This window comes from Corvus brachyrhynchos, unplaced genomic scaffold, assembly GCF_000691975.1.
Source record: "Corvus brachyrhynchos isolate BGI_N302 unplaced genomic scaffold, ASM69197v1 scaffold44, whole genome shotgun sequence".
NCBI lineage: Eukaryota > Metazoa > Chordata > Aves > Passeriformes > Corvidae > Corvus > Corvus brachyrhynchos.
In genome coordinates this window covers 8,304,921-8,316,678 of record NW_008238359.1, presented here as the reverse complement: position 1 = coordinate 8,316,678, position 11,758 = coordinate 8,304,921, and the positions used below count along the sequence as shown (strand labels likewise).

Below are 11,758 nucleotides of genomic sequence, written 5' to 3'. Positions count from 1 at the left end.
CCTTGTATTCCCACTAAGCAACGAGCACAGGACAGCTGGATTGTCCCCTGAAATTGTCTCAGTTGATGGAGCTCACTGTTTAGATGGCTACACAATGCGATGATGCCTTTTGCATTCTTTGAAGATGTGGATTTAATTAGGGAACTGCCTTAGCTTACACACATCAGCTGAACAACTCTTGGCAAGTGTGCTCTGCAGTGCAGGTAGGGGCCTCTATGGAGGAATTTCCATGTAATAACGAAATTAATTTAAAGACTCCAAAAAAGTAGTATTTTCTGCAACACAGAGAAGCAATGAAATCCTACATTCCTTGAAGAACTGGTGTATCTTATCTTGTTCCCTCCTTTGAAAGTAGGAGAAAAATCAAGAAGCAGTCAACACAGCTGGGCTTTTCTTTTTGTTTACTTGGAAAACGTGTTTTAACCATCAACTTTAGCAAATTTTGGCAGTTACAAACCTGTACACTTTTTTTTGTTGTTTTGTTTTTATAGCAAAAGAACACAAGACAATACTGCCAACAGCAATTATGAAGGAACAATTAGTTTTCAGATGAAGAACTATACCCACTCAAAGTGATAAACCTTCCCTTTTGCATAAGGTTGAATTTGTTGTCATTGGAAAAATGACATTTCTTAATACCTACTTGAAATGGAATAAAAATCATATCTCTAGGTTTTTTGTGCAAAACATATTCATTTAAAAAAGTCAATAAAAAAAATCTTAAAACCAGAAAGAAGTTAAACAAAAAGAGCTGAACCCAAAAGAAAGTTACAGTACATTTTGAAATGATTAAAAAGTTTTCAGATCTAAAATGTTTTTGGTTTTTTTTCTGTTATCTTAGAAGTTTAAACCAACTTTGATGACTCTTCAGAATTATATCAAACAAACAAACAAATAAACAAAAGAAATTAAAGCAACCTGATTGGCATCAAATATCTACAAAAGCCTGGTAATTTGAAACCATTATATACATTATTTTATAAACTTCTTTTTAAACACCAAAACATACATCTTTTACAAACCAGCCTGCTTGAGACAGGTAAAATTTACAAGACAATCTTTTCCAATACAGTGCTTTAAAGAGAACTGCTTTCACTCCTAAACATCTTTGTCATCTCCTGAAAAGCGGCAGTATGGGCTCATTGCATTGCTGATTAATAGCGTTTCAGGTATTCCTATGACAAAAGAATGCTACAGTTCTGAGGGCTCCAATCTCTTTCCATAATACAGTTCAAGTGCACTCTTAACACTGGTAAAGATTCCTTATGGCCTTTGTGTAATACGACATATTTGCAATTATTGCTTTTCATTATTACATAACGAAATGAATTTAGTTTCATTTCCTCCCCATCCGCCCATCCCTTGGGTGATGCAGCTAATTTACTAACTGAATGGTCCTTCTGATAATGGAGATGTTAAATGCCATGAAACACAGGCTAAAAACCATGGGTAATGGGCAGTGGCCTAAATTTCTAAGGCTCAAATCACAGTTTGGTGTATTGAGAGGAACAGAGATGCAAACAGGCAAAAAGCACAGTTTTTACCGCATGGTAAATGATGGTAAACCGTCGGGGAATGAAGCTGAAGATGTAATTCTCTTGTTGGAAACCAATGAAATGCCCATTATTACTGAGTGAATAGCTCCAAACATTATCTACAAAGCACAGATGTACTTTCATACTGGCTCTGAAGAGCTGGCCTCCTCCATTATTAGGATGTTTCCTTTTCAAATGAAGCTTAGCAGAACTGGTCCAGGGCACCTAAAACTCCCATTAATGCAGTTACTATTCACTGTAAGGATATACTTACTATAGCATCCATTTAGCTTTTTCAAGCAGGAGCTAGATGAGGAGTAAAGTGGGTTCTTAGCCATTTGTCCTGTCCAGCCCACATTTTTCTTTATGATGGAATTTATTGGAGACAAGCGGAACAACTTTTATGTCATATTCTCAAAATTCTCTGCTGCCTGGATCACAGAGACAACAGGCTGCTGCCTCCCCATTGATCAGCATTTCGTGATATGCTTGTATTCACTGCGCTGCAGCTGCACTGAGTTTCTGACTAGAGGGTACTGATACATCAAGGCTCTCACTACTTCAGACTACACCAGAGAATTTATAAAACATGAGAAAAAATTCCAAAGACCAAAATTTACATTCTTAGTGGGACATGCAGAGGGGGAGAGCCTGCTTGACAGATGGAGCACACAACTTTCAGATTCAGGAAAACAGTGGCAGTGAAAAGCCTTTGACTCCTTCCAGCTGTTTACTGGAACTATAGGTTAAAGAAACCCATGGCATAGTTCAGGATCAAAGACATCACTGAGCTTAAGGAAAAGAGCTTGATTGACAGGAAATCACAATTCTGTAGTGAATCTCTGTGTTCCAAAGTCCTTCTGGTTGCCTTCATATGCTGTATCCTATAGGAGGGTCCAAGAGGAAGGCAACTTTATGGTGGTCTTCTAGTGGGGTTGTCCATTTTGTCCCATGGGAAGGAAACGTTTCTGCAGCTCCACGGTGTCACATTTAGCCCTTTACTCTGCTTTAAGATACTGGTCAAGGACAGCAACTACATCCAGTATCTATAGTTTTGTGGGGGGGGGGGTTGGCCTTTTTTTTTTTTTTTTTTTAATGTTTATAATACAAAGGCAAAATAATTAACATACTTAAGAAAGGTACGTAAGCCTAATTTTTTCTTTTGCACAAGGCCACTTAATGTGGTATTGGCAGCAAAAATCATGTTGTAGTCACAGTAAGGCTCTTTCCATTGCCAGAGTTATTAAAAAGGCTGGCACTGTGCATGGCATTCTCAACTTGATTAAAATGCAGAGAACAAGCACCCTTTTACTTAGTCTCATACACTCCCGGCAAAGTTTGTGATTTCTGATATAAATGTGTATTTGTATTTTAACAAGTTGCTTTTTCTTTTGCTGCTTCTTTCCAAAAAGCAAAAACTTTCTTGATCCTAAGTTATAAGCCAGTGATACTCAAAAGGACTTCATTAAGCCTATGAGATCATCTGCTACAGATGATTCTGAGAGAAAACACCGTGCAGTGGAGCCATCTGCAGGGATATAGTTTGAAATACAAACACACAGGATAAGCAGAGATGTGAGGGGTAGCTCTTGAAGAACCAGGGACCTGGGAATGACAGCAGCAGTGATACAAAAATCATCATATGGCAGAAAAAGGAAATATATATTGGAAGTACTAATATGAACAGTAACTCTTACATTATGTTATGAATGTGTTCTTATGTTCCAGATTAGAAGCTTGTGACTTGTTTGTGTGGAGTAGTAATTAAAAGGAAAATAAAATGGCTTGGTTTAACAAGAGATGATAACATGAGAATCACTCCCTAAGAGGTATTTCACCTTTAGATCTGCATTTGGGTCTTATAATTATCAAAAAGAGCCTGAACAAAACCAGAAAGGCCACAGAAGTACCAATATTCACAGAGGGGAATCTGAAGATGGATTTGGAGGGGAGGAGATATTGAGGTATAGAAATCATGAACAGGACAGAGAAGGCTGAACGGGTGATCCTTGGCACCTTCCCAACAGCACTTTAATAAGTAGGTGTTCCGTGAAATGAAATGGCAACAACATCAAACAGAAAAAGTACTATACATTGTATTTATGCATATTTTACTAGTAAAACTCACTACCAACAATATATTACTGAGGCAACAAGCTTGGTAAGAAACATTGATTTTTTTTTTTTGTATGGCAATCACTAGGCTCCCATCATGCTGTCCCTTGTGACACTTTTGATATGTCCCAGTAAAGGTTTGATATTGGTGTCCCAGGCTAAAGCAAGAACTTTCACTACTGAAGACAGGTGACAAGTACACCTAATAACTAGCTGGGGGCTCAAACAGAATTAATTGCACAATGGATAAAAATGTCTCAAACCAAAACTGAGTAGGAGCAAACCTCATGTAAACTGCAGCCCAATGCTAAGAGAGCATCACATTCTCAGAAGGTCATACAAGCTTTAAAAGTGCGGTTAAATTTGCAGAATTGCTTTGCCAACTCTGATGCTCCTAACTCTTGAAGAGACATCAATCTAATTGCATTTCCTTTCCTGTAACATAGACTTCATGAACAATATGAGTTATCTTCTTTCCGTAACTCTAGGCTTGCCAAACCATTTTATGGCCTTCTGGCAAATCCCTCAGTTCCTTGCAATCACAATACAAATTTCCATATTTTTTTCTTCTTAAAAACACAGGAGTAATATCAGGGGAAAGGGTTTGAAACGCACCATGAGCACATTCAGAATATATCACTGTTACAGAAGCATGTTTACTTAGAGAAGACCAAGTGACATTCATAAATTCAATGGACAGGACCTATTTGCAGACAAGTACTTGATAATATTTGTATGTGCAGTACATTCTTTCTAGAAGTTCACTCATTTTATTCATACATCTGCATAATGAGCTGTTTTCTAATGAAGAATTGCTGTATCATCCCAAAGAAAATATCCACACCTATCTTTCACAGCTATATGAGCTATTGGAGGGGAGCAGCAACACACTGTACCTACTCCAAGAATTCTAGAAATCCTGTTTTATTAAAAGTGTTACAAACTGCAGTTATTTAAATTACATTCTATTAATAATTTCCTTGTGTTGGGGAAAATTTCTGAATAAACCCTTTCTGTATGTCAAGAAATGGCCCACAATTTAATTTTGTGTGAAACTTATGTCAGTCAAGAACATGCCCTGGCATACAACTGCTGAAACTATCCAGTTAAGGTGATTGACCAAGGGACAGGATGTGGAAAGCAGCACAGAAAACCTGCTAATGAATCTGTTCATGTATCACAACGATTTAGGTATTCAATAGCTTCTCAGAATGACAGAATTATGCCATGGAAGGAATGGATGACAACCCAGCAGTAATGCAGGCGTGTAGACTCACATTCACTGGTAAGTTACAAAGACACTGTAAAATGCAGTGGTAAAAACATCTTCAGAGCACTGAGAAACAGGTGTGTATATTCTGCTTTAATACATTGAGTGAAAACCCCATATTTCCAGATTGCACTTGACTGCTCAGGCCAAATCAGTGTCAATGGCCATTTACTCCAATCAGGCTGAGGGAAGCATAAAAACATACAGATGCCGTGGTTTTCTTCATACCACAACAATATTCTGAAGTCGGCAAACTACCTTTGGATGTCCTCAAATCCTACAAAATGATGCACCCAGTGGAAAATCTAGGGACAGACCTTTGGCCACAGTCCATGCATGCAGCTCCACTGACTGAGTCAGTCTACAGAACCTGAGAACTCAACCCGTGAACTCCAGGGATGGACATTTGCCAAAAGATGTTATACTAACGACATGAGGTTACAGCAGCCTCATATGTAACTTAATTGCAGCTAATTTTACTGCAGTAACTGCAGCATGAGGACTGCTGTTAAAGAGCTGATTACCCAAGCAAGAAATTTCCAAAAATCGATCAGTTGTGTCGGTTACCCCATGTTTTCAGATCCATGTTCACGTTGCATACATGTCAAATGAGGGTGTGCATACACCAGTGGGGCAACACCAGGCCACTCCTGAGCCAAACTCTGACATTTTGGGAAGACCTCATGGGTGAAGCTATGCACATGCACCTGACATCAGGCTTTAAAAATGACAACCAAAGTAAGCCAATTTGGAGCAAATATAAACTGCATGTATGTGTCTTGCTCTGCACAAAGTAGAATGAAATGCTATGTAATAAACAAAGTATAGATAAATATTTATGGACAAGTAACTGATCACTTGTCTTTGATAGGTCTATTTGTAAATGTTGCTTTTTTTAGCCATCTGATGTGTTGCATGCAGCAGCCCCTGCAATCAATTGCTTTCACTCTTTGCTGACATAAAATTTCATGCAACAGTGCATCCTAGAATGATCCATACCAGTTCCTTAATACTGTGGGGAGATCATAACACTGTAACACTTTTAATAACAGAATGCCAAAAAAACCCCCAAAACAACCCGACTTTGTGAGAGAGAAAGAAATTATTTAGCAGTTATTTTTCCCCCCGCCTCAAAAGCTGAGTTTTACTCTTGGTAATAAATAGAAGGTACACACTCTCCAGATTGTCTGTAACAATTTTGTGATGTATAATACTTAACACAATTGGTCTCTTCGTGTCTGCACATACAGTATCATTTCTGAACAAGTTAATAATGGGTTATACTGTACTTTTCTTTGCCCAATATATATAGATACACCTTCAGCAAAATTTCTTCTCAATATTTATACTATTAATTGGACCAGATGACAAAATTAAAAAAAGAAGAGGAAGAGGAAGAAGAGAGGAGCTTCCTTTACACTTGTGTCTGATGCTGGGTCTCCACAAATGGAATGTGAACATTTTCTAGGTTGAGTTCCTCCACGCTTTCAAAGTCACTCATGGCTACTTCGGAGTCATCAAAGCCGCAGCCGGCTGAGACGTCAGAGGAGGAGGCATCTAGAGAGTTGTGCAAGGATAAGGGCATCTTACCTGCACTAACATTTTCTGTGTTCTGGCTTGGGCCAACAGCAAAAGTACTAAATTCGTTCCCAGTTTGAGATCCTGTGGCGTCCGTCTCATTGGGGAACTGGTGAGGAGGGAGGTATTGGCTTGGGTGGAAGTGCGGCCGTCTCCTGCAGTCAGGGCTGAGAGTACTTGCCATTGAGACTGGCTGCGAGGGAGGGAGGGTTTCATACTGGTCTGGGTAATCCTCTGGAAGAGGAGGTGGTAACTGGTCCTGGCTCAAAAACTCCTCTTCGTGAGGGGGAGGGTAGTCGCTGTCAATGTCGTAGCCACCAAGGTAGTAATCTGTTTCCAGTTCTCTGGCACTGCCGTGATGAGCCGAGCCTCCATCTGTCGTCTCAAAATTGGGCACCTCCTCGATGTCGGACAAGCGGGCACTTGGCATCCAGTCAGAGGTATCCCAATGATACGCTGCAGCAGGGAAGAGAACCACAGTGCTCTGTTAGGATGAGACCACGGAGGAGAGCAGGGTGTCCTGCATGCACTCGCCCGAGTCCTCACAGCACATTCAAATCACAGCATGCGCCACAGGCCACAGACACAGGTCAGCCATGCTCTGACCAGAGGGGTAGAGGAGGACAATAAATTGCATGATGATGCTAATGCAAACAAGCAAAGAAACAAAACACTGCCACTCTCAGAAATTTTGCTTTTTAAGATACTACTGGGTTATATTAGAAACTATGAGTCTAAGAAATCAAAATGTCTCAATTACTGCATTTCATAGTTATTTGAAAAAAATATTTAAATGCAGTCAGCATGCTTATGGCATCTCATCTCATCTCCCACCTCTAATGACTTCAAGAAAGAAAGTGTGCAAGCAAATAATCTGATCGAGTGAAAACTGAATTTTGAAACAAAAAAAGTGGCTGACCATTCTCATGCAGCTTTTGAACCCGACAGAATTCAAACAAAAGAGTACATGTGATGCAGTTAAAGAAAAAAACCCAAATAGATCAAGTCACTGCTCTGCCCACCCCGGCCCAGTCCGACAGGCAGAAGGTGTCCCAGAAAAATCACCTCTGTTGTAGTTCTGTCCTTGATCCATTACAGACACTGTCAGACACAAAGTGAAAAGCAAAAACTGGTAACTTGGAGCTTGTCACCAGCATTGTATTACAAAATACAAAACTGCATGCATATTTCTAAAGTACAGCTGTCTCGGTGTCAGTAGGATTTTTAATTGTTCTTTATTTTAACATACAAGATAAGCTTGCCTGTCAAATGCAGACATACATAAAGAAATGTTTATGTCGTGTATTATTTTCCTTTTCTATCATATCTTAATTATTTACCCTCACTGAACAGATACGGAATTACATTAGAGCTGTAATTCTTAACACAGAAAAAGGCCATCCACCATCTATATGGTTTATAATTGCAAAGTACATTTTTCTCTCACTTGTTCACTTTGAAACAGAAAAATAAGAATCTACCATTCTCAGGGCCGGTTCAAACAAATCTGGGCCCACCTGGGCTCAGATACCATGGTGATGGGCACGGTATAAGAACCTGAATAGAATAGAATACAAAGCCATTTAATGGGGCTATCAGCTACAATGCTCCGCAACCCCATACCCACCTCCCACCTGCACTGCCATGCTAGCCGGTGGGGAGGGAGGCATTCCAGTATGGAGAGGGTGCAGGGGTGGGGGAGAGAGCAAGGAAAGAGGTTTTATGTGAGACAAGAGCGGGGAATAAGCTGCAGCGTTTTCTAGATGGAGATGCTCTTGTTCAGCCGCATGTTATTGGGCTTCATGCAAGAAGTCATCAGGCAAAGTCTCTGGATGACATTGCTGGAGGAGGTCTGGCAGCAGAAAGACACCTTTATGGCATCACAGCTCATAACCTCTGCGGCTCAGACACAGGTGAGGGCAGAGACGACTTCTCCAGCCCTTCACCTACTAAGACCACACTTGCCCTTGCTCATCACCACATGGTGCACGTGGTGATGGTGATTTCTTCCTTAGCTCAGTAGCCAGGCAGGAGCTCTCCACCTGCTCTGCCATCCTGGAGCGAGGAGGGCTGGGGCTACTGCAGGTTTAGCAGCAGTGTCTGAACCGGCCCTAACCTCTCTTCTGCACTTCTCTCTTTGTATGGTAGATTTTGCTGTGTTTGGGTCAGCGTGATAGCATTGCACCCGAGATGAGTCAGGTTCCTCTGAGTTGTGTGGATCAGGATTCAGGAGAACCTCACTAATTTGCTGACTTGCACAACCCCAGGCAGGTCCCTGGGGCAGGAGCCCCATCCTCCCGTGAGTCTGCGGCAGTGATTCTGCCCAGACCTCCATTGTGGCTAATTATTCACCACTTCCATCAGCTCTGCTGCAGAGCACGCAAGAATCCTAAGTCTCATATAAGGAACTGGGAATTGGGCAAAGTATTTTCAGTGACAGGCTCTTGAAACTGCTGCCAGACAGGCTTTTTCTGACCTGTAAAGGATGATAACAACCCAGTGTGTTTGCTTAAGCTTTCCCTTAGGAAGGCAAGGTCATTTACAGTGCCTGTGGTTTCTTTTCAAGGTTTTGTTTTTTTTTTTTTTGAGTGCGACTTTCTATTGAATTAACCTTGGCTAGCTAATTTTTTTTTGATAGTGAGAAGAATGGCACTCTTACACTTCAGGAAATCAATAAATGTGCTATGGACAAATACTGAAGACGTATCACTAGCTAGGAGTTAAAGTGTTTTTCAAAATTACTGTGACACTGGCTCAAGAAAAAAATCAGTAGTTTCACAAAAATAATTTACTTAATCATCTTTAAGCATTATGCAGACTAGATTAACTGAAGTACTCAAATTCTGTCTCAAGTTTGCTAAGGGCAGAGGAAATTTCTGACTTGTGGATAACCTGAGTTGACGCTGAGTTGACATTTGCCCAAGGGTAGGAAAAATACTGTAAAATAAATAGAAGTAATGTTTATCTATGATAACACGACATTTCCTCAGTGCTTTATGGAAAAAAGAAAATTGTGATATCCCCGCGTTACAGGTTCACTTATAACATGATATGCCTGAGGTTACCCAGGAGGTCAGTGGAAGAGGTGAGTGTTGGCTCCTTGGAGCACATTGCCATGCTCTATTCCATGGGCACATCAACCCCACGGGAGAGTCACAGCATCCATGGAGCTGTGCCCACACATCTGCTGTTTGGCAGGGGTACCTGGGGGAAACCAGCCACCAGCCAAGCACCTCCATGTGATACCACTGGAGTACATAACCCAGTTCTGCTGCAGCATGAGATACTTTACAGACTTCCTGTGTCACCTTCTGTGTCCCAGTCTCTGCAGCCAGGATGATCTCAATGATATGGCTCCATTTTATCAGTCTATTATTTTCTCTGAAGACAATGAGAATAAACAAGCAGAAATATTGACTTGAACAGAAGAGGATGAAGGCTTGACACCTTTTCTACCACCTCCAGTTTCACACAGATATTTTGTGGTACAGTCCTCTGGCATTTTCATGTTTGTTGGTGAACATGATGATCTGCAAAACCCAATCCCTGCCACAGGATTGCTGGTCAGTGTAGATTAGTGAGGCTCTGCTGGAATGTTTCACAATGAAAATAGGAAGCATTGTTGTATAACAAGAAAGAAAAAATTTAAATACCTTCATTTTCTATAGTGTCAACTACATTGTTGACAAGCTGTATGACAGTCACTATGGAAGCTTGCAGGGGAGGGAAAGCAGAAAATAAAGGGAGGGGAAGGACAGCTTCAGGTTAGTATTTAAAACACACATCGTATGTTACCACAATAAATTCTCTCTAAAGACAGAACTGACATTGAAAAAAAAAAAAAAAGACTGCTGACCAATGCATGATTTATGCAGTGGGTTGCAGGACATTTCATTTCAGATAATCCCATATATCTTCGGAGTGGTGATAAATTCCAAACCAGCATTTCCAGAAAGGCACATGGGATGATGTGTATCACCTCATAAATTCAAGCAGACTGGTCAGCTGATTCAATTAACCAAAGCAGTATCTTGTCTACCTGACACTAATTTCTAATTCATTCTTGCTTAGAGGTCTCCAGAGATGGTGCCATGTGCTCCAAGGATCATTATCTTTTAGACCATCACACCATCAGAAACGGTGTTAAGCTCAATCTATTTCCTAAGAGGAATGTTTTACTTATTTACTGTCTGTGCTATGCCATGTAATACCTCAGGGAGGTTAAGCAGCACAGCTATAATTAGGAGGGCACATCCACGTAGCTGTGGTTCAAATTTTGACCTGTGTTTGACAGAAGAGTTTCACAAATGCTTTGTGTGCTCTCTGCAGATGTTCTACGAAAACATACTTTTCCCTTAAAATAATTAATACAGACTGTGCAGTTGTTTAATGTAGAGGCCTATAAGGTGTGGTCCTCTAGATGATCTGCATTTTGCACCACCTAACACCCCTGCCTCTGAGGACGTGAAGTAAAACCCACCACAACCAAAGGGAAAGCTCTGGATGAGTTGGCATTGGATTCGTCCCTCTTCCTTTGTCTTTAGTTATGAGAAAACCATTTGCTTTGGAGCAGGCTGAGAAGGGGACCAGAAATGTGGGGCAAAACATACTTTTTTTGTTTCACACAGCCAACAGACTGAGAGGTCACAAGAAATGTGTTAACAGTGCAGACATATGTTGAATATTTTCACATCTTTGCTAAATTTTGGGCATGGGAACAGGGATATCATCCAATTTCCTCAGTTTTTGTGAGGGCTTAGCAAAAAGAGCCTTGATAAACCAAAGGACCCATGTTCTGTGTCTACGATCAGCATATTAATGCCACTAACAGCATTGGTAACTACACAAAGCAGACTTGTACCGGCTAATGCATAATAAACATTATAGAAAAATAAGGGACTCCATGCAATTAGTGCTGCATGGCTGGGAAAAAAGATGGAGGGCAGCTGGAAACTCTTGGAGGACAAAAACTGAGAGTGAAAAACAGAAGGTCAAAAACCAGGGCCAGCACAGTTTTCCTTGCAACTAAGGGCTGGCTCTGGTGGGAGCTGTGCAGAGAACATTCACAGAAAGGAGGGAACCCCACCCTGTACAGCTGAGTGCAAGTCAATGTTCAAATACAGCATTGCTCAGATTTTTGCTTTTGGACAACAAAAATTACTGCTAACTACTCATAGTAAGACTAGTGGGGGGCTGAGCAATTTTAGTGAAGGAGAAATAAGGTGGGGGAAAAAAAATGTAGCTTCAAAAACTTCCCCCA

At 40.7% G+C, this 11,758-nt stretch overlaps 1 protein-coding gene across 1 annotated transcript in view; it reads right to left on the bottom strand.

Annotated features, from left to right (window-relative positions):
* Nucleotides 1–384: 384 nt before the first annotated feature.
* Nucleotides 385–11,758, bottom strand: part of FAT3 (FAT atypical cadherin 3) — a 338,586-nt gene continuing 327,212 nt past the window's right edge. Inside the window, exon 27 of the mRNA XM_008634940.2 lies at nucleotides 385–6,954. Within this exon, the coding sequence (XP_008633162.1) occupies nucleotides 6,335–6,954 (620 nt within the window). The 3' untranslated portion in view covers nucleotides 385–6,334. The remainder of the gene's footprint in view (nucleotides 6,955–11,758) is intronic.